This window comes from Rhinoderma darwinii, chromosome 4 (assembly GCF_050947455.1).
Source record: "Rhinoderma darwinii isolate aRhiDar2 chromosome 4, aRhiDar2.hap1, whole genome shotgun sequence".
NCBI classification, from domain to species: Eukaryota; Metazoa; Chordata; class Amphibia; order Anura; family Rhinodermatidae; genus Rhinoderma; species Rhinoderma darwinii.
This window is the reverse complement of record NC_134690.1, coordinates 343,770,586-343,792,591: the sequence shown is the minus strand read 5'-3', so window position 1 is coordinate 343,792,591 and position 22,006 is coordinate 343,770,586. Positions and strand designations below refer to the sequence as shown.

The window sequence follows — 22,006 nt, the reverse complement described above, 5'->3', positions numbered from 1 at the left end:
CCTTATTCGTTGATATCCTGCAATGTTCATGTGTACCTTGTTCTACTTGACCTTTCCAGAGTACTGGCTATACCTATCGTATAATTTATCCTTGCAATTGCCAATTAAAGAGAACCTGTCACTTGCTCCTATAAAGTGAGTTATTAGACTCGCGTGTTTGCCGCTGTGTCTGTGAGTCCAGCGGTGGTGGTTGCTTACTTCTGTGTCCGTCTGTCCCCCCCTTAGTTGCTGAGATATTGCCCCCTCTTTATTCATTAAACAATATGTAATTAAACCGCTGGCTTGCCAAGTGGGTTTGGCCGCCGATTCTAAATGGGCGGAGCTAGCAGAGAGCCCCTGTTTCCTCCAGACGCTCCTAGGCCAGCGTCTTCTTAATAGGCTGTGTATTCTTGTGTTTTGAGAAGTCTGATGCACATCTGTTAAACCGATCTTCTTATAGTGGACCAAGTATGTTGGGAATTCGATAAAACTAAAAATAAATTCCTACTTCTATAGTACATGGGAAATGGTAACCGTAACAACAACTTGGCTGACCAATATGTTTTGAGATCATAATATTTTTTTTATTCTTTTCACAATAAGAGAATAATATATTTGTGATTCATGCTAAAACTTAGATGTTTATATATTACTTTTTAGAAAATGCAGTGGCTGTGGATGATGGTTGTGCAATGGATTTTGACTTTTCAGAGGATAAAATTGTACAGGCATCCAAAATAAGGAAACTAAGGTAGAAAATATTACAATACTTATGTGTATATATTGTATGTGTCTATATGTATCAAACTTTGTGTGATATGTTGTAACCAATGTTTTTTTTTTCTTTGTAGCCCTATTCAAGAAGACAGTCCTGAACTATCTAATATAGCAGTCAGTGTTCCATCGCCTTCCTCCTGTAGTATGTTTCCTCTGCAAGATCCACCGATTGCTGTAGAGGCAGATGATGTTGAGTGTACCGGGAAGCATCTGGCAGCATGTACACTCTCGGATGCCTTACAGAGCAGTGCATTAAACCTGGAAGACCCATGGGGCATAACAACACAACCATTCAGCATATATGATGATGGTGAAGAAGAGCCTGAACTATCCATTCAAAAACCAGGTATTGATCGTATGCAACATATCTGTAGTATTCCTCTCCCCCATCTTATAACAATAGCACATGGACAGGGGTTGGGACAATTTCTCCAACATTAAAACCACAGAAAAGGCCATACTCACAGATTAGGAGGAGGGTAAAAAACCCGTTCCAAACAGGACGCTTCTCCAATTTCTCCAACATGTTACAAGTAACAATCAGCTTGTAGTTAAATGAAAACTTCTGGCAGGGACATTATGAAAATCTTTCTGCAATATGAATTGATGTATTTCTTCAGTCTTTATAACTGATGTATTAAAGGGGTATTCCCATATTATAAAGTGATGGAATATCGCTAGAATATGCCATCATTTTATGATAGGAGTCCGACCTCTGGGACCCCCACAAATCCTGAGAATGAGGGGTCCGCAGCACTGATTTTAGCATTGTGTCCCCTTCACGGTTTTTCCCTGTACTTGCGGCGCCCTCCACCCATTGTGTAGGGAACTGCAGCACGGCGCCATTCTAGTGAATTGGGTTGGCTGCAGCCCCTTGCACAGCCAGGTGCCGGGAGTGCTGTTATGCAGGGTAAACTTATTATAGAGATGCAGCGCTAACTTCGTGCTCTATCCCCTTCATTCTCAAGTCAGGCACCCGAACTAATCATAAAGTGATGGCATATCCTAGTGATATTCCATCACTTAATAGGATGGTAATACGTACCACCTTTTATCTTGCTTTACCAGTTGTTGACAATTAATGTTGATTCCTAATTTTTGTATTTCTTTATTTTTGTTTCTGCTTCAGAACAAGTAATAGTTGAGAATGTCTGGGATGACAACCTGATTGCTACTTTATTGTCTCAGTTACCAACACCTCTTAGCTCCCTGAGCAGTTATCATCAATGGCATACAAATGTCCCATCACTTAAATTGAAAACAGAAGGAAAACTGGGTAAGATAAACAAATTTCGAGTTTATAACGTGACTTCTCCTGGTGTGATGTTTGTATAATAAGTAACTTATTGTATCTATCGACTGTGTGTATATCTAAACCTGTGTATATCTAAACCTATGTTTAGATATAGATCTATTTATGAAATACTGTATTAGTTGGTATAGTATCCAATTTTCGAAACAATGTTTCCATCATGTCCATAAAATCAGATCCTTATATGATTGCGTTTCTTCAGAGGGCGATAAGAGGTAATGTATTTCTTAGAAACGTTCATAAGGTTATTGATCAGGGAGTTGGCGATAAGGTCCCTGGCAAATTTGTTACTGGAGAGAAATTACCTAAATAACATGTTAGGAATGTTAAGTCTAATTTCTCATTAATATTATAGGGGGGATACAACTCCATGTGAATAGGCCCTATTTTTAGTAAATTATTTCTCAGGATTTACTGACTTTCTGGTAGGCGGGGTTCCCACAGCGGTCACACTCCTTTGACACTATTGACTCAAATGATGCCCCTCCTTGGATACCACGCAGTTTACTTCTTGTTGTAGGCCACATAAAAGACTCATGAGTGGAAGCGACAAGTCCTGGCTTCGCAAGGTTCCCTTGTTAGGACCAGTAATGGATAGGCTGCTTCCCGTTAGGAGCAATCCTTTTCCTCTGGGCATCCTCTTACTCTGATTCAGAACAGGACTTACAGTTGACAGCTTCCATGCAGGCTTTAATATATGCTGTCAGAAAAACTGTACATGTTAAGTATGACTCCACTACTCCCTCTCTAGCGCCGCTGATAGCGTAAGAGCACTTCTTCCTGATGCTATTTTTCCCAAACAAAAGGATTTGGAAGTCCCGTGTAACAAATGGAAAGACCCTGACAGGCGCTTGATAGTTTCAAAATGTATGAATACACTTTTTACCCTTTCACCTATGACGGCACCTGGAGAGACATCCCATTCACTGGACAGGAAACCTGATGATATAAAAAAGGACACACCTCTCCACACACCCAGTCAGGTTTCCTCTCCTCTGGATGGGATTGTTCTGTGGATCAAGACACTCTCCAGGATTGCAGACCCTCCAGCAGGTACTCACCTGTGTTCCTAGAGGTATTCTGAAGGTATAAGACTCCTATTTTCTCTTTAAGGTTGCTCCCTTTCACCTGCCCATACATGTGCAGCATGTAATAGGCAGGGGTATACAAACCCTGTGGCACTTTAAAAAAATTCCCATCCTCCCTTGTTATTTAGAAATTGGTGCCGTTATATTCAGTGCCCAATATTTAAATAACCCCCTGAACTGTCAATGGGGTGGGTAATTGGCAAGCGGGCGCGTAACATCATTGTGACCCTGTCCAATCGGGTACAGACTGTCACAGCAAGAGCTGGAGAGAGGAGAACATGTGCACGCTCAACTTGGAGCTGTGCGAGCATGCGCACGCACTCTTCAGCTCTCTGGAAACAAGGGACGACAAGACTGTGTGATCTATCGCGAGAGATCACACAGTCTTGTTGTCCTTGTCTGCCAAGAGCTGAAAAGTAAGTAAGAGTGCACGCCCGTATGCGCGCACAGCTCCGGCGCTGCTGCCGGTGATACTCCCGCCGCCACGGAACAGAAGAAGAAGAAATCACATTCTTCTTCTCCCCTTCTGTTCCGTGGTGGCGTTGGAGCTGCGCACACGCTCTCGCTCCCCTCTCTTCAGCACTTGCTGCGACACTGTCCGTAGCTGATTGGACAATGTCACAGCGATGTTACACGCCCCCTTGCCAATTACCCGCCCCATTGACCGTTCAGGGGGTTATTTAATTATCGGGCGCCAAATATAACGGCACCGATATCTAAATAACGGAGAAAGATAGGGAAAAAAATTATAGTGAGACAAGGTTTGTACAAACCTGCCTATTACATGTTGCACTCAGCTGCACATGTATGGGCAGGTGAAGGGTTCTCTTTAAGTCTGGGGCTGGTATCCCCCTCCACTCCCGGTCACCGCTTCCCTCTACGGAGGTGCAACCTACCGCCACCGGTGGGGTCTCCTTGGGGGGGGGGGGGGCTTCTCCTGCAGTCAGGCCTGGCTCCAGTTCATAGAGAAGGGAGCCAAGACTCATGGCCCAGCATTTGGCCGCTTCCGGCTCACTGCAATGACAACTTCCGGTCGTAGCGCACGCAACTGGTGGAAGTGACACACGAATATCCCAGGAAGCGGTGTTTTCCAGCACCCCAGTTGGGGAGGAGGGGCTATAGCGCGTCATAGCCTGGGAGTCTCCCCAGTCAATCCTAAGCCTATTTTAGGCTTGACCCAAGATGGCTCCTTCTCCAACCAAGAAACCAGTATTGAAGCTCCAGGAGAAGCAGCAGGATGCGCCGAACGACCTGAGTGATCAGACCCAGCAAGATCCTCCAGTCCAGTACTTTGAACGGCATGGGATCTTCTAGGAAGCATGGTAGAACAAACCTCTTCTTTTTTTTTTTTTTTTTCTCATTTATTCATTTTGTCCTTCCTTGTATATTACATGTTTCCTAGGTCAGAGAGGGTCCCAGGAAAAAGTTGGACAAGATTCGCAACAGAGAATGTACGATGTGTTGTAGGAAGCCAGCAGCCTCTTTTTAGAAACGTTTATGCCAGTTATGTTTAGATAAGATCCTGGCAGAAAAATCCACCAGCCTTGCCATTTAGCATCAAAGATATAGTGCGAGCAGATTCTAAGGGTATGTGCACACACACTAATTACGTCCGTAATTGACTGACGTATTTCGGCCGCAAGTAGTGGACCAAACTCAGTGCAGGGAGCCGGGCTCCTAGCATCATACATATGTACGATGCTAGGAGTCCCTGCCTCTCCGTGGAACTGCTGTCCCGTACTGAAAACATGATTACAGTACGGGACAGTTGTCCTGCAGAGAGGCAGGGACTCCTAGCATCGTACATAACTATGATGCTAGGAGCCAGGCTCCCTGCACTGTGTTCGGTCCGGGACTTGTGGCCGAAATACGTTCGTCAATTACGGACGTAATTAGTGTGTGTGCACATACCCTCAGAATTCACTTAGATCCCTTAGAAAGAAACATGACTTTCCTAGCACCTCGTCTGATAAAACAAGACAGGGCCTAGGTGTTTCTTATTCTTCTAATGAAGAGGAGATATTTGAGGAAGAAGGGGAGCTATGCTCTACCTCTGACTAAGATGGAGGGGGAAAACCTATTTCCAGCTGAGGATGTGGACCAACTTCTTAAAGCAATCCGGGCCACTATGAATATTGATGACCCCAAGGAACCCCAGTCCATCCAGGACATTGTTTGAGGGCCTGGGTCCTAGGAAACAAAATTTTTCCTATTCACAAAAATGTGGTCAGCCTCATTAAAAAAGAATGGAAGAACCCTGATAGAAAGTTAGGCATTCCCAACATATTGAAAAGAAAGTATCCCTTTTGAGGAAAAGTTAAGCAAGGACTGGGATAGTTTTCTCAGACTGGATACCCCAGTGGATAATATATCCAGGAAGAATGCCTTACCTTTTTGAAGATCTGGGTTCCCTCCCCGATTTCTATGGATAGGAAGGCAGACTATTACTTAAAGACGACCTGCTACTCGCTGCAGGGGACATCTCTCCCAACCCTGGTCCTCCCTTTTCTTCTGCCAAGCTCAACCACTTACCTGCCACACATAGAAACCTTGCAAATCTTCTTACCATTCCTTGTATGTCTTCTCCTGTCTCTTTTAACTGTGCTCTCTGGAATTCTCGGTTCGTGTGCAACAAGCTCACCTTCATTCATGACTTATTCCTTTCTAACTCTCTCAACCTCCTGGCTCTTACAGAAGCATGGCTACCCCTATCTGACACGGCTTGCCCTGCTTTTCTATCTTATGGTGGTCTCCACTTCTCTCATGCCCCCAGACCTGAGAACAGGCAGGGTGGAGGAGTAGGTATACTTCTTTCCCCACACTGCACTTTCCAGGTCATTCCCCGGGTCCCCTCACTCACATTTCCCTCTTTTCAAGTCCACATCCTCAGACTCTTTCACCGTTTTTCCCTCCGAGTGGCAGTTATCTACCGCCCCCCTGGCCCACCCTGCCAATTCCTCGATCATTTTGGTGACTGGCTTCCACAATTTCTATCCTCTGAAACACCCACTCTCATCATGGGTGACTTCAACATCCCCATTGATAACCCAATCTCCCCATCTGCCTCCCAGTTTCTATCTTTAACCTCCTCCCTAGGTCTGTCACAACTTACTAACTCTCCTACACATGAAGACGGGCATTCGCTTGACCTGGTCGTCTTCCGTCTCTGCGCAGTTTCTGACTTTATTAACTCTCCCCTCCCGCTTTCTGACCACAACCTTCTCTCCTTTACTATCAAATATTCTCTGCCTTCTAAGGCCTCATTCACACGGCAGGGTTTCCCGGCCGGGTGCCGGCCGTTCATATATCGGCCGGCACCCGGCTGCATTAGGAATAATAGACCCCTAATGGGGCTATTCACACGACCGATTTTTTGACGGCCGGGAAAACCGCCCGTCAAAAAATAGGACATGCTCTATTTTCGCCCGGCCGCCCGGCTCCCATAGAAGTCTATGGGGCCGGGTAATACTCGGCCATCACCGGGATGTGTCCCGAGTGACGGCCGGGTTTTCCGGCTCTTGCGCTCTATCTCCTCCTCCTCACAGCGCAGAGTGCATGTGAGGAGGAGGAGTTGATGCCATTCTGACGAATGGCATCGCTGTACACGGTGTGGCAGGGCCGGGGTGTACAGCAGGTGGAAGGGAGCGCTGCGCTGGCTCCCTTCTCCTGCTTGTTTTAAAAGCGCCCTGGCCCGGCGACACCTTTGATGGCGCCGCTAGTAGTAGCAGCAGCTGCTGCGGCTGCTACTACTGTAGCGACGCCACTATAGCAGAGCGGGGAGGTATCTCCCCGCTCTGCTATGTGCTAGCCGCACTTTAGCTCCTTGAAGGAGCGGAATCCCCGTGTGTTCGGGGATTCCGCTCCTGGACAGAGCGCTTGATGTCTCTGTCCATATCTGGGCAGTGACATCAGGGGAAACTCCTGAAGCGGAATCCCCGAACACATGGGGATTCCCCTTCAGGAGTTGCCGCTGATGTCACTGTCCGGATCTGCCCGGCCCGGCACGGATGCATAACTTTATGCAAACCGGCCGGGCAGAATGGCCGATTTTACCGGCCGGCACTCGGGCTCGGACCCGACCCGGTCGTGTGAATCCCGCCTTAGGCCATGCCTACATATCAGACATACAGAAATCTACATGCCATTAACACTCAAAAACTCAGACAGTCTACAGTCCTCATTGTCCCCTATCACTTCCCTCTCCTGTCCCAATCTGGCTGCCAAACTTTACAATAACACTCTCAAGAATGCATTGGATGAAGCAGCCCCCCCCTACACTCCGAACCCCCCGACAAAGATGACAACAACCCTGGCACACGCCTCAATCTCGCTTTCTTCAGCGGTGCTTAAGTTGTGCCGAACGACTGTGGAGAAAATCGCAGTTGGCTGCAGACTTCCTCCATTACAAATTTATGCTCAAAACTTACAACTCTGCCCTTCACCGCGCCAAACAAGTCTATTTCACTTCCCTCATCTCAACACTATCTAATAATCCAAAATGCCTCTTTGATACTTTTCACTCCCTCCTTAGTCCTAAAGTGCAGAGGCCAATCACAGATCTCAGTGCTGAAGACCTGGCCACTTATTTTAAAGTTAAAATTGACAACATCCGCCATGATATTATCTCCCAGTCCCCGAGTAACATCGATCCCCTTCCCTCCCGCACTCCCTCTTCTTCACTTTCAGCATTTGACCCAATAACAGAAGAAGAAGTCTCTAGGCTTCTCTCTTCTTCTTGTCCTAGTAACCCTATCCCCTCACGCCTCCTCCAGTCCCTCTCCCCAGCTGTCACTAGTTACCTGACTAAAATATTTAACCTCTCTTTCCTCCGGTATCTTTCCCTCCTCTTTTAAACATGCCATTATAAACCCATTACTGAAAAAAACAACTCTTGCCCCATCCAGCGCTGCTAACTACCGACCAGTCTCTAATCTGCCCTTCATCTCCAAACTCCTGGAACGCCTGGTCTACTCTCGCCTTATCCGCTATTTCTCTGCCAACTCCATTCTTGACCCCTTAAAATCTGGTTTCCGCACTCTACACTCCACAGAAACTGCCCTTACTAAAGTCTCAAATGATCTATAGACAGCTAAATCGGAGGGTAAATCCTCTATCCTGATTCTTCTGGATCTCTCTGCAGCCTTTGACACTGTAGACCACAAACTCCTACTTAACATGCTCCACTCTATTGGCCTCAAGGACGCTGCTCTCTCTTGGTTTTCCTCCTATCTCTCTGACCGCTCATTCAGTGTGTCATTTGCTGGTTCCACTTCTTCTCCTCTTCCCCTTGCTATCGGGGTTCCTCAGGGATCAGTCCTAGGTCCGCTCCTCTTTTCTCTCTACACAGCCCCTATTGGACAAACCATCAGCGGATTTGGCTTCCAGTACCATCTCTACGCTGATGACACCCAATTATATGCCTCTTCCCGTGATATCACCCCTGTTCTAATACAGAACACCAGTGATTGTCTGTCCGCTGTCTCTAACATCATGTCCTCTCTCTATCTGAAATTGAATCTTTCTAAAACTGAGCTCCTTGTGTTCCCACCATCTACTAACCTCCGTAAACCTGATGTCTCCATCTCTGTGTGTGGCACGATCATAAATCCTAAGTAGCACGCCCGCTGTCTCGGGGTAATTTTTGACTCCGATCTTTCCTTTACTACTCACATTCAATCACTTTCACGCTCCTGTCATTTTCACCTCAAAAACATCTCCAGAATCTGCCCTTTTCTTACTGAGGAAACAGCCAAAACTCTCATTGTTGCTCTGATTCATTCTCGTCTTGACTACTGTAACTCATTACTAGTCGGTCTTCCCCTCACCAAACTCTCCACCCTCCAATCTATCCTCAATGCAGCAGCCAGGCTCATATTTATGACCAACCGCTACACCAACGCCTCTAATCTGTGCCAGTCACTGCACTGGTTGCCCATCCCCTTCCGAATAAAATTCAAACTTCGTACTCTCACCCACAAACCTCTCCACAGTGCTGCACCTCCTTACATCTCCCTTATCTCTGTCTACCACCCTACTCGGGCTCTACATTCTGCTAACAACCTTAGATTAAAATCCTCCATAATCCGAACCTCCCACTCCCGTCTCCAGGACTTCTCTCGTGCTGCACCAGTCCTCTGGAATGCGCTACCCCAGACCATCAGATTAATTCCCAATATCCACAGTTTTAAACGTGCCCTGAAAACACATCTATTTAGACAGGCCTATAACATTCCCTAATCTGACTCCTTTCCATGGCCCTCCTTTTAGATTATTCATCAGAATAAGATTCCCTCACACTCTTCATGTCCGTCATACACGTTCTGCAGCCCTATCCAACTCAGCCAGAAGAGCTATATGGCTGAAGACATGGAAAGGAGATGCGAGCTCAAAAGGGAAACTCCGTTCTATCCCTTGTTCAGGAGATTTTTGGATTGGTCCTCCAATGGATGATCTCCTGGAAAAAGCTTCTGACAGGAGGAAAGGTTTTCCTACTCTGATCAAACCAGACTTCTTTAGTCCCAGGAAGTTTAATTAAAAAAAACAATCCCAAGGGACAATAATTTAGATCCCCTAAATTCCCCAAGAAAAACAGGGGCTTCTTGTTTAGGCCTCAGAACGATCCCAAGAATAAGGATCACCAACAATGACACCAGAAGGAGTGGGGTAGGAGGTTGTTTATCCCTATTTTTCCAAGAATGGGAAAAGATCTCGTCAAACCTGTGAATTCTAGATATCATAAGGATGGATACAAACTAGAATTCATGACACCTCCTCCAGACTGAATCTTCCTGCGTCTTTGTGGGGAGGAATCTGAGAAGCAGCTGTCTCTAGAGTCAGAGGTTATTTCTCTTATCAGCAAGGGGGTTCTAGTACCAGTACTGAAACCAGAGATAGGGAAGGGCTACTATTCCCCCCTTTTTCTAGTAAAGAAACCGGAAGGCAGATTCAGGGTTATAATAAACTTAAAACAGCTGAACTCCTTCCTGATTTACAAGAGATTTCGGATGGAGAGTATCTCTTCTACTGTAAATCTCTTCAGGAATTGTATGATGGCATCAATAGATCTGTAGGATGCTTATTACCATGTCCCTGTCTGCATCACTCACCAGAAGTATCTGAGGGTGGCAGTAGTTTTGAACGACTTCTTAATCCACCTTCTATGCAAGGCCCCCCCGTTTGGCATCTCTCATATATGCGAACGAAGGACATTCTTATCATTCCCTACCTAGATGACTTTCCTATAGTGGCAGACACAGCCCAGACTTTGACGCTCCATATACAGTCGGTACAATCGACTTTAATAGATCTATGGTGGAATACAAACATTAAAAAAAAAATCGAATTTAATACCGTCCAACAGATGCATTTTTGTGGGAATCCTTTTACTCATCCAAGCAAATGCCTTTTCTCCCTCTGGAAAAGATCCAGCCTTTGATAGAGAGCGTCTCGGACCTCTTTTTGGATAATTTAACTTCTTTCAGAAGGGCTATGTCCTTCCTGGGTCTTCTAACCTCCTGTATCCCAGCCATAATGTGGTTATAGTTCAGGTCCAGACCTCTACAGAGGGACATATTGGAGAAGTGGGACAAGAGCAAGTTCTCTCTCCACCTTTCCTCGGTAGCCAGACTCTCTCTTTCAGGTGGGGGATGAAGGTAGAAAATCTCAGGAAGGGTGTTTCATGGGAAATGTCTCCAACCCTGAACATTACAACAGATGCCAGTCCTTAGAGGTGGGGAGCCCATGGCAAATCCTTCTACCTTCAGGGTCAGTGGGATCCTCAAACCTCCATAAAATCTTCCAACTACAGGGAACTGGAGGCAGTACTTTAGCCACAAAGATTTTTTTTCCCTAGCCGAGCTGCATCTATTGTCCCTTTCAGCTGTCCATCTAAGGGGAAGGGATAATCGGGTAGCAAACTATTTGAGCAGAAGGCAGTTGTCACGTTGGGTTCGTGGACCCACTGGGCCGTACTGCCTTGACGGTATGGCAGCTGGCCAACAGGGCGCAGGTCACAGTCTATAGTTCATATAGTGTACCTCTGGTAGCTCGGAACAGTAGCAAGGCAGGCTCGGCTGGGACTAGGCAGCAGGTAGACGTCAGGCGTGGAGTAGCAGTACAGGCGTGGAATACAGCACAGCACGACTACAGCACAGCACGGCACTTGACCAGGATACAGGTACGGGGAACACTGGGAACTGGAAAACACTAGGAGGTCATTTGCCTAGACAAACAACGCTCAGGCATTGAAGGGAGGGGCACAGGCCTTCTTATAGCCCAGGGTGCTCTGGGAGCAATCAGCTCAATCTCCCACCTGCGTGCGCTTTGGCTTAAGTCTGGACTAAGCTCGCGAGCGCACCCTGGTGGTCACAGTGGAACAGGACGGCCGTATGTTCAGACCTCTCTGGAGAGAAGGGCGCCAACTGGATGGAAGGAGTTCGTGGTCAGCTACCACGGACGTTACAGCAGTTACTACATTCAGAATGGTCTCTAAACCACGAAGTCTTCAGAATGATTATGGCCAGGAGGGGGAATCCTTCCATAAATCATCAAAAGATCAGGGAAGAAAGGGCCTCTGTCATCCTAATTGCTCCATTTTGGCCAAAAAGTCCATGATTCACATAGTTGAGGAAGCTGTCCTTCGCCCAAGCATGGATTCTTCCAGACAGACCAGATCACCTGTCCCAGGGCCCAGTAGTTCATCCCGACATCACCAGGCTGCATCTTACAGCATGGAGACTGTGAGGATGATCTTCAGAAAAAGAGGTATTTCAGAATCTGTCATCTCCACTTTATTGACAAGTAGGAAACCGGTTACCTCTAAAATATATTTAAGGGTCTGGAAAGCCTTTCTTACCTTTACAGGAATTGATATAGATCCATTAACAGATACAGATATACCCCTGATATTAGACTTTCTCCATGCAGGGCTGGACAAGAACCTCAAGCCTAGTACATTAAAGGTACAGATTTCTGCTCTAAGCTCCTTCTATCATTCCGGGTTGGCAGAACACAATGACCTTTTTACTAGCGGTTACCACTGCCCGGAGAGTAAGCCAAATTCAAGCCCTCTCGGCACCCCCCCCCCCCGTACACTTTGGTGTTGGAGGATAGGGTAATTATGAAGACCTTACCGGCTTTTTTGCCAAAGGTAATTTCCCCATTTCATCAAGACCAGAAAATTATTATTCCCTCTTTCTGTGACTCCCCAAAAAATCTAAAGGAGAAGGAGTTTAATTGTTTAGACGTGAGGAGGTGTTTAGTCCACTAGCTAGAGGTCACGAAAGACTAGAGGTCTTCAGAGAATCTCTTTATTCCGTTCCGGGGTCCAAGTAGAGGTTCGGCAGCTAGCAGACTGACAATAGCACAGTGGATTAAACAGGCCATACCCCTGGCCTACGTGGGCCAGAACATTAATCCCCCAGAATTCTTTGGAGCTCATTCCACTAGAGCTGTATCTACTTCTTGGGCAGAAAGAGTAAACACATCCCTAGACCAGATTTACAAGGTGGCTACATGGAGTTCACCCCACACCTTCGTTAAACATTATAGGTTCCAGTTGCATTCAACCACTGACCTGGCTTTTGTTAGGAAAGTTATACAAGCAGTTGTCCCACCCTAAAAACTGGGGTCCTCTCTTACATCTCCAGGGGTGCGGTCATAGGTAAAAGGGTAAAAGATTGATTACTTACCGGTAATCGGTTTTTCCTAAACCTATGATAGCACCCCCCCTAGTCACCCACTTCAGTAACTTCCTTAGAATCTTTTGTATATAGGATATATATGAACTAGCAATATATATTTAAAGGGAATGTGTTGCCAGCAAAACATGTATTTTTTTTTTTAGTTAAACATTTATTGTGTAGGTGATTAAACATTGTTCAAATTCTTTTTATTTTTTTCACGAGTCAGGAAATATTATAAATTAGATTCTAATTTATAATATTTCCCAGTGCTGGTCACTAGATGGAGCTATTCCCAAAATTGCAGCATTGCATGTGGTAAAGCAACCACATTGCTTTTTGCTGCAAAATTGGGAAAAAAGCACTCGCTCTAGCGAGCTCTGAGAATCCCCCCCCCCCTCCTTTATCCTGGCTAGTGCCGGGATAAACGAGGGGATTGAACGGTCTAACCTCCGACACTGTTTGTCGCCATTTTTTGAGCTAACACACAGTGTAGTAGGTTTACATACAGTAGTAAACACACACAAACACGAACATACATAGAAATCTCTTACCTGCTACTGCCGCCGCGGCTCCCTCCGGCCCGTCCGCTCCGTCTGCTGCCGCTGGTCCAAGTGCACAAGTCCGGAAGCCGCGACCGGAAGTAGTAATCTTACTGTCCGGCCGTGACTTCCGGTCCACAGGAAAATGGCGCCGGACGGCGCGCATTTCAAATTGGACTGTGTGGGAGCGGCGCATGCGCCGTTCCCACACAGACGGCGTACACAGAAGTGTATGGGACGGGCCCCATTCGCAGTCCCTATGGGACTGTGGCTGCCGTATTCCATGTCTGTATGTGTCGTTAATCGACACATACAGAAATGGAAAAAAAAATGGCAGCCCCCATAGGGAAGAAAAAGTGAAAAAATAGAAAAAAGTAACACACAAACACACAAATAAATAAAAACGTTTTTAATAAAACACTAACATAAAACTGACATGAAAACATTTTTTGGGGTGACACTGTTCCTTTAAGGGTGGGGGGTAGCTTTTCACTGACGTGGCACAATAAAAAAAAAAGTGTGTGTGTATGTATATTATACAAATTCTCATCCTGAGTTCTTTCTAAAGACTGGGTGTGTGGAGAGGTGTGTCCTTTTTATATCATCGGGCTTCCTGTTCAGCGAATGGGATGCCTCTCCAGGGGTGCTGTCATAGGTTTATGAAAAACTGGTTAGCGGTAAGTAATCAATCTTTTCCAGGAGGATTTCATCTCTAAATGGGCTGTTTCTCCGTTAGTGAATCCACCTATTACATGATTTTCTAAAATCACAACTATTCCACTGTCAGATGCAGCATCACTTAGTGATCAAAAGGTGGACTTCCGACAGCAGCAGGTTTCCGAGCAGCTGGTCCTGCCCTGCGCCCAGCATTTGCCTATTCTTGGGTTAGCAAGGCCTACTTCTTATGGGCAAAACAACTTTACCACGGTAACTCGGAAGGAGCATCTGGATGAAATCATTTGTAAAGTTACTGGCAGCAAGAGTTCTCTTTTGTCCCATAAGGGTATGTTCACACGCCCTATTTACGGACGTAATTCAGGCGTATTACGGCCGAAAAAACGGCTCCAAACCATCTGCCCATTGAATTCAATGGGTCTTACGGTGTTCTTTGCAGACAGGCTTTTTTTTTTATGCGCCGCTGTCAAAATACGGCACGTAAAAAGACGCCCGCCTCAAAGAAGTGCATGTCACTTCTTGACGTAATTGTAGCAGTTTTTCATTGACTCCAATGAAAACCAGCTCCAATTACGTCCGTAAAAAACGCAGCGAAAAACGCGTGCACTTGTCAAAACTTCTGAAATTCAGGAGCTGTTTTTGCCTGAGAACAGCTCCTTAATTTCAGACGTAATTGGCGTTGCCGTGTGAACATACCCGAACAGTCCTCGACATACGCAGCCTTCTTTATTCTCTGAGGTTTCGGTCCATTCCTAACGTTTCCTCTCAGAGGTCATTCTCCTCCCAGAGGTCAGAAAAGGGATCTAGCCATTACATGGACTCTAGACCTCTATTGTTCAAGCCTAAGCCCGTTTGGCAACAGGGACCCATACTCCAGAAACCCTCTTCTTCCAAGACATCTTTAGCCTGTAGATATTTTCCAACTCGTGTCTGCTGTCTAAAGGGGGGGCGACTTCTTTCCTTTCAGGAGATATGGCTTGCTCATGTGGACGACGCCTGGGTCAGAGATCCTACTGCTTCTGTATGACCTGATTCAGCCAGTGTCTTGGGGGAGGGGCACAGCCTGCCTGGGCGGAGCTTAGACTTTTTCCTAACTCCACCTCCTACTGACAAAGGTCTATACTCATGGTGCTGTCCCCCACCCAATGAATTCAATGAGAAAGGGATTTTACTGTGTTTGATAAAACTGGGTCTGTTTTACCATTATTTGTTATGCAGTATATTTCTGTGGATCGTTGAATATCTGGAGTTTTCAGTTAACCTAGAGATTTGACAGATTAATTTTATAAGTCTGCCATGATTATGATCTGACTCTCTTATTTTTCAGGCTCACAATCATTTTATATTGATCATTTAATTGGAGAAGGTGCATTTGCACACGTGTATCAAGCATCCATATTGGATATCCAAACAAAACGCAATCAGAAAGTCATTCTGAAGGTAATTGTAGGGATCAATGTTTTTGCTGTTATGTGGTGAATGAGAAGACACTTGTGTAACCTTGTGTAACATTGTGCCAATAGGATCTTAAAAACCTACTGTCTTTATACACAGGTTCAGAAGCCACCAAGGCCATGGGAGTTCTACATTGGAAGACAAATTACACAACGAATGAAGCCAGAGTTAAGGCATCTCTATATCAGTTTCCATTCTGCACACATTTTCCAGAATGGGAGTGTGCTGGAGGGAGATCTGTACAGTTCTGGGTCATTATTGGTAAGATATCATTTAAAATCTTAGTGCATATAGTAATGAGATTATATATTCTAAAAGAAACATGTTTTTTACTCTTCCATTTTTAACCCCATCAGGACGTAGCCCTTTTTCAAATTTTCACTTTTGTTTTTTTTCCTCCCCACCTTTCAAAAGCTATAATTTTTTTTATTTTTCCGTCTAGATCGCCATACGAGGGCTTATTTTTTCCAGGACAAGTTGGTTTTTCATGGCACCCTTTATTGTACTGTATAATGTGCTAGGAAGCTTAAAAAAATAATATTTGTGGGGTGAAATGGGCAAAAAACAGCGATTACGTCATATTTTGGGGGGTTTTGTTTTTACGGCATCCATCAGGCGGTAAAAACTACATATTCACCTTATTCTATAGGTTGATAAGATTACGGCGATACCAAATTTATATGTTTTTGTTTTATGTTTTAACACTTTTAAAAAAAATAAAACCATTTGCTAGATTAAATAAACAAAACGTTTGTGTCGCCGTATTCTGAGACCCATAACTTTTTCCATCAATTTAGCGATGTGAGGGCTTAAGTTTTGCGGGGCGAGCTGTAGTTTTCACCGATACCATTTTGGGGCATATGCGACTTTATGATCATTTTCTATTTCATTTTTTTGGATCGCTAAGGTGACTAAAAACCAGCAATTTGCGTGTTTTATATATATATATATATATATATATATATATATATATATATATATATATATATATATATATATTTATTTATTTTTTTACAGCAATCACCGAGCAGGTTAAACAACACTATATTGTGATAGTTCAGACTTTTACGGACGTGGCGATATCAGTTATGTTAACTTTTTTATTTTTTTTAACATTGATTTAGGGGAAAAATATGAAAAGGGGGATTTTTTTGAACTGTTTTTTTTTTATTAGTCCCCCTAGGAGACTTGAAGCAGCGATCGTTGGATCGCATGCATGATATACTGCAATACTAATGTATCGCAGTATATCGTGATTCTGACAGCCTCCTTTGAAGCCCTGCCGGAGGCCATAGCAACCGTTGTAACCGGCCGATCGTGCCGCAGGGGGATTTGGGGGCGCGATCGTGTGTTTGAGGGGGCGCCCTCCTGATTCTAACACTTTAAATACAGCGGTCGCGATTGATCGCGGCATTTAAGGTGTTAAACGGGCGGAATCAAAGTGAACTTTGATTCCGCTCATTGCAGGGAGGTGTCGACTGTGTGTAACAGCCGTCACCCGCTGTGTATGGAGCGAGCTTAGACCGTGAGCTCACTCCATACTTCCCCCTTAACCCTCATCACGTACAGTTACGTGATTTTGCGTGAAGGGGTTAACTGGCTGACGACCAATGACGAGTATTTTTGTCATTAGTGGCAGGCAATAACCACATCCTGACAAGCGAGCACTGCTACTGTTCCTGTGCGATCAGGAGCAGTGCAATGCTCTAACAGCAGAGATCAGATAAACCTCTGATCTCTGTAGTTTAACACTTCGTTTGATGTAATCAACACTGATAGCAGCATACAAGGGCAGAGACTGGAGGGGGGGGGGGGGAGACCCCCTTTGATCACATCTCAGGAAATTGATGTAGGCCCATACCTTGGAAGGACCCCAGGACTGTCTAACCAAATTCCCCGTTAGGCTACATGCACAAGTTGTGAAATTTGGTGCAGAAATCTGCCTCAAAACCACAAGTAATTGATGCGTTTTTTACATTATGATGTGGAAATCAGTGCGGTTTTAAGCTTAATTCAGACAAGCGTGTGCAAACTCGGACGTGCAAAATGGAAGTTTTTCACGTTCGAGATGCACCCTTGCAGGACGCGTTTTCACGGATCCCTCATAGACTATGGAGGGATGCGTGAAAACGCAAGAAAATAGGATGTCCTGTTTTTTCACTGACTCTTCACATGCTCTGTTGAAACCGGCCTCATTGAAATACATGTGCCCGTGTGACGGCCATTGTTTTAACGGCCGTCACACGGGTGAGCTACAAGCTCTTCTGAATGGGCCCCTATGCTGCGGACTTTGGTGCGTTTTCTTTATAAACAATACACAGGCGGAAACGCAAGATCTTAAAATATGCACCGCAGGCCAATTTATGCACGGCAGAGTTCAGCAACGTGCAGGTGAGATACTTAGATTCTCACTTTGCTGGTACTGTATTATGCTGCGGATTTGCAGCAGACTATCACGCGCTGCAAATTCACACTTAATACGCATTTGGCCTTATGGTATCAAAATTAAAAAATCCCCCGATGGGATTTGAAAACAATAGTAAAGTAAATTGAAAAAAATGAAATACATATATTTCGTATCCTAATGATCGTAACAACCTGTACAGTAAATTAATTACAGAATTTATGATCGGTGTATGGGTATTTTTCTTTTTTTTTTTTTTGCAAAAATCTAAATTAAACGGTACTGAATATGCATTAAAAAATGGAACATGGGGGGCGTGGCCTAGCGGTGAATGTGAGAGGACGTGTGTGACCGGAGCTCCTGCTGTATTCATCCTGTAAGGTCCATATATCCCGTAAAATTCGGGGAAAACAGCTTCCCCAGGGTCCTACCAGAGTCTAGAGGTGGAGGAGCACGAGTGCCCGTCCATAATGACGCGCTCAAAGAAGCAGAAGTCGCCGCCAGCGAGTCCCGGGTCCCGCGCTCAAGATGGCGCCGAGGAGAAGGAGGGCCGCAATAGAGGCCTTCGGCAGGAAGTAGTGGAGAAGCTGGAGAGGTTCGCCCGCACGCCGAGAGCAGGGGGGACGGCTGCACAGCAGCGAAAGTCGGCTGGAGATCAGGCAGCTGGAGGTTCATCTTATGGATCCAGGTACTCTCCTTTGGCGGGGGACATGAGAAGTGAGGAGGAGGAGGAGGAGGAGGAGATGAGCGGCGCCATGCAGGATCAGCCAGGCGCTGGAGGGAAAAGTGGAGCAAGGAAGGAGGAACCCTCCTTAAAAGACATTTTGGCAGCGGTGAAGCAAAATTCTATGGTCCTTAATACCTTAGCAAGCCAGATGGGTGGATTGAAGGAGGACATTTTGCTGCTCAGTAATGACCTGCAAAAAGTAGCGGAACGCACCACTGCCGTGGAGGGGAGAGTCTCAGACATGGAGGATGCGATTCCTCACATAAAGCAGGATGTACAAGCACACTCGCAGGCAGTGGCGACATTGCTGGCTAAGACAGATGACATGGAAAATCGGCTGAGACTGAATAACGTTCGCCTAGTGGGGGTTCCAGAAAGAGTGGAGGGAGCGAATCCGGATGATTTCTTTGAAAAGTGGCTGACAGACACATTTGGCAGAGAGGAACTGACCCCTTTATTTGCGGTGGAGAGAGCGCACAGGGTGCCGACCAGACCCGGCCCTCCGGGAAGGCCGCCGAGACCGGTGCTGATAAAGATTTTACATTACAAAGATAGAGACAAGATCCTGAGGAAAGCTAGAGAACGTCAAGACATCTCCTTTAATGGGGTGAAAGTGTCCTTCTTCCCGGATTTCTCTATGGAAGTACAACGACAAAGATCACAGTTTATGGATATAAAGAGCCGCCTAAGGGCGTTACAAGTGCAATATTCAATGATGTATCCTGCCCGTCTGAGAGTGGTGGCGCTGGGCACAACTTCCTTTTTCGAGACACCAGAAGCGGTTAGATGGTTGGATAGCCATGAAAGTCAGCTGAGACTGGCGGAGGCAGAGGGACGGCGTTGATCCGGAACAGACCGGCTGACAAAAGGAGGCTGGGGATGCGGGACTGAACCAGGTGTCGTAGAAAATTGCAAGATATGGCATTGAGGGTTCCTGGTCCTGTTTGGAGTTGGAGGGCATGGTTGCGGTGAATGCGGAAGACCGGAAGCGGAGGAATGTGTTTATGGACATTGAGGGGTACCGATATGTTGAAGGGATGGTTGTTTATTTGCAAGGAAAAGTCAGCGGGAGGGATGGTCAGTTACGCGGGAAACGTGAATAGCGAGTTATGGTATTGTTGAATGTACGGTGGGCGGAGTTGACCTGCCGACGCTTGTTATGGGTAATAGCAGATACGTTCTGTCGCCCCAACCCTTGGAAAGGGGTAGGTTTACGGGGGAGGTTACAGGGGGGGAGGGAAAGAGGACCCAGCCGGTCGGATATGTCAAATTACAAATTAACAGGAAAGGATGTGTTGGGATATGTTGAGGGATGATGGGATCACTTAATTGTTTGTCCTGGAATGTACGGGGCTTGCGGGAAGCCAGAAAACGGCAGGCAGTATTTGATTTTGTTAGGAAGCAGGAGTCGAGGGTGATAGGACTACAGGAGACACATATGACTAGGGATTCAGTCTCCATGATGCATAGGGCCTGGGTAGGCCATAGTTTTCATTCTTACCATACTACATATTCAAGGGGGGTGAGTCTTCTCATACATAGGGCGGTGCCATTTATATGTCACGACTCCTTCCAGGATGGGGAGGGGCGGTATGTGGGGGTACACTGTACGCTGTATCATTGGAATTGTGTGTTGGTGGTGTTGTATGTCCCCCCTCCATTTTCTAGCGGATGTATCAAGAAAGTGGTGGAGGAACTGGCTAGATTCCCGGAGGTGCCGTTACTAGTGATGGGGGATTTTAACGCGGTATTGAATACTAATATGGATAAATTCGGCATGACAGGGGGAGGTTTAACAGCGTTTGGCCATCTTGTTGCTGAAATGGGTTGGCGGGACATATGGAGGGATAAACATCCAAATAGGTTTCAGTATTCTTGTGCGTCTTCCACGTATCAGTCGTTATCCAGGATAGACCTAATCTTGTGCTCACCGGCAGCGGTACCCTTTGTAGCCCGGATAGAATACTTACAAAGAGCTTTATCGGATCATTCTCCTTTGTTAATGAAGGTAGAGACGGAGGGGAAGACAGGGCGGGGGCAAGGGTGCTGGAAACTCAATGCCTTTTGGCTGAAGTTGATAGATCATAAACAAATTTTAGACCTCATAAAGGAATACTTTCAATTCAACTCGGGAACGGTACCGCAAGAGATAGTGTGTTATGCGATGAAGGCATGGCTGAGAGGGGTGTTCATCCAGCACATTTCGGCAGTAAAAACACGGTCTAGACAATTAGGGGAAGCGTTGTTGGAAAGGGTAACAGAGACAGAAAGGCTACATATAGCAGATAACACACCAGACACACTGAAGCATTGGGTGGAGGCGCAGCGGTTGTTAAAACAGCATCAGTTGGAGAGGGCAGATGACAAAAGGATGTTTTTAAAACGCCAATATTATGAGGAGGGGGAAACCACTGGACAGTTACTGGCAAGGATGGCGCAGGCTCAGAGGGAGAATAATTACATACACACTATTAGGGGGGAGGGGGGGGAAGTCGGAGACGGATACAGGACAGATTTTGAAAGTTTTTCAGCAGTTTTACTCAGATTTGTATGCCTCTAGGGCAGAGCACACACCCCAACAGCTGGAAGAGTATATAGGGGAGATGGACCTTCCCAGGCTGGGAGGGGAGGAGAGAGGGACATTGTAGGAGCCCATATCTCTGGAGGAGCTCCAGGCAGCCATAGGGATACTAGCCAGTGAAAAGGCGCCGGGGCCGGATGGTCTTCCGGTGGAAGTTTTTAAGGAATATGGGGAGGAACTCACGCCGCAGTTACTGGCCACTCTTTTGGATAGTTTTGATAGGGGGAGGCTCCCGGAAACAATGTACGAAGCAACTATAGTAGTTCTGCCTAAAGAGGGGAAAGACCCCCAGCTCCCGGGCTCCTATAGACCAGTTTCTCTATTGACGGCGGATATTAAAATCATAGCAAAAGTATTGGCGCTTCGACTAGCTAAGGTAGTGGCTGGGGTGGTACATGGAGATCAGGCCGGCTTTATGCCATCCAAATCGACGGCGGTGAATCGGAGACGGCTGTTCTTGAATTTACAAGTTCTGCCGGATAATCATGGGGGGAGAGCCATTCTGTCCTTAGACGCGGCTAAAGCATTCGATTGCGTGGAATGGAAATATTTGTGGTCAGTTCTGGAGACAATGGGATTTGGCCCTAATTTCATAAAATGGGTAAAGTTGTTATACGTAGCCCCGACAGCAAAGATAAGGGTGAATGGGGTGCTATCGGATCGGTTCGTGCTGGAGCGGGGAACGCGTCAGGGATGTCCATTATCTCCATTGTTGTTCGCGGTGGAACCATTGGCGTGCGCAGTGAGACAACATGAACATATTCAGGGGTTGAGATATGGGGGGGT

The 22,006-nt window shown here is 46.0% G+C and overlaps 1 protein-coding gene across 1 annotated transcript in view; it reads left to right on the top strand.

The window, feature by feature from the left end:
• Positions 1-22,006, top strand: part of BUB1 (BUB1 mitotic checkpoint serine/threonine kinase) — a 110,009-nt gene that overhangs the window by 67,569 nt on the left and 20,434 nt on the right. The window contains exons 17-21 of the mRNA XM_075862891.1: positions 640-730; positions 831-1,102; positions 1,886-2,032; positions 15,381-15,493; positions 15,608-15,769. Of these exons, the coding sequence (XP_075719006.1) occupies positions 640-730; positions 831-1,102; positions 1,886-2,032; positions 15,381-15,493; positions 15,608-15,769 (785 nt within the window). The remainder of the gene's footprint in view (positions 1-639; positions 731-830; positions 1,103-1,885; positions 2,033-15,380; positions 15,494-15,607; positions 15,770-22,006) is intronic.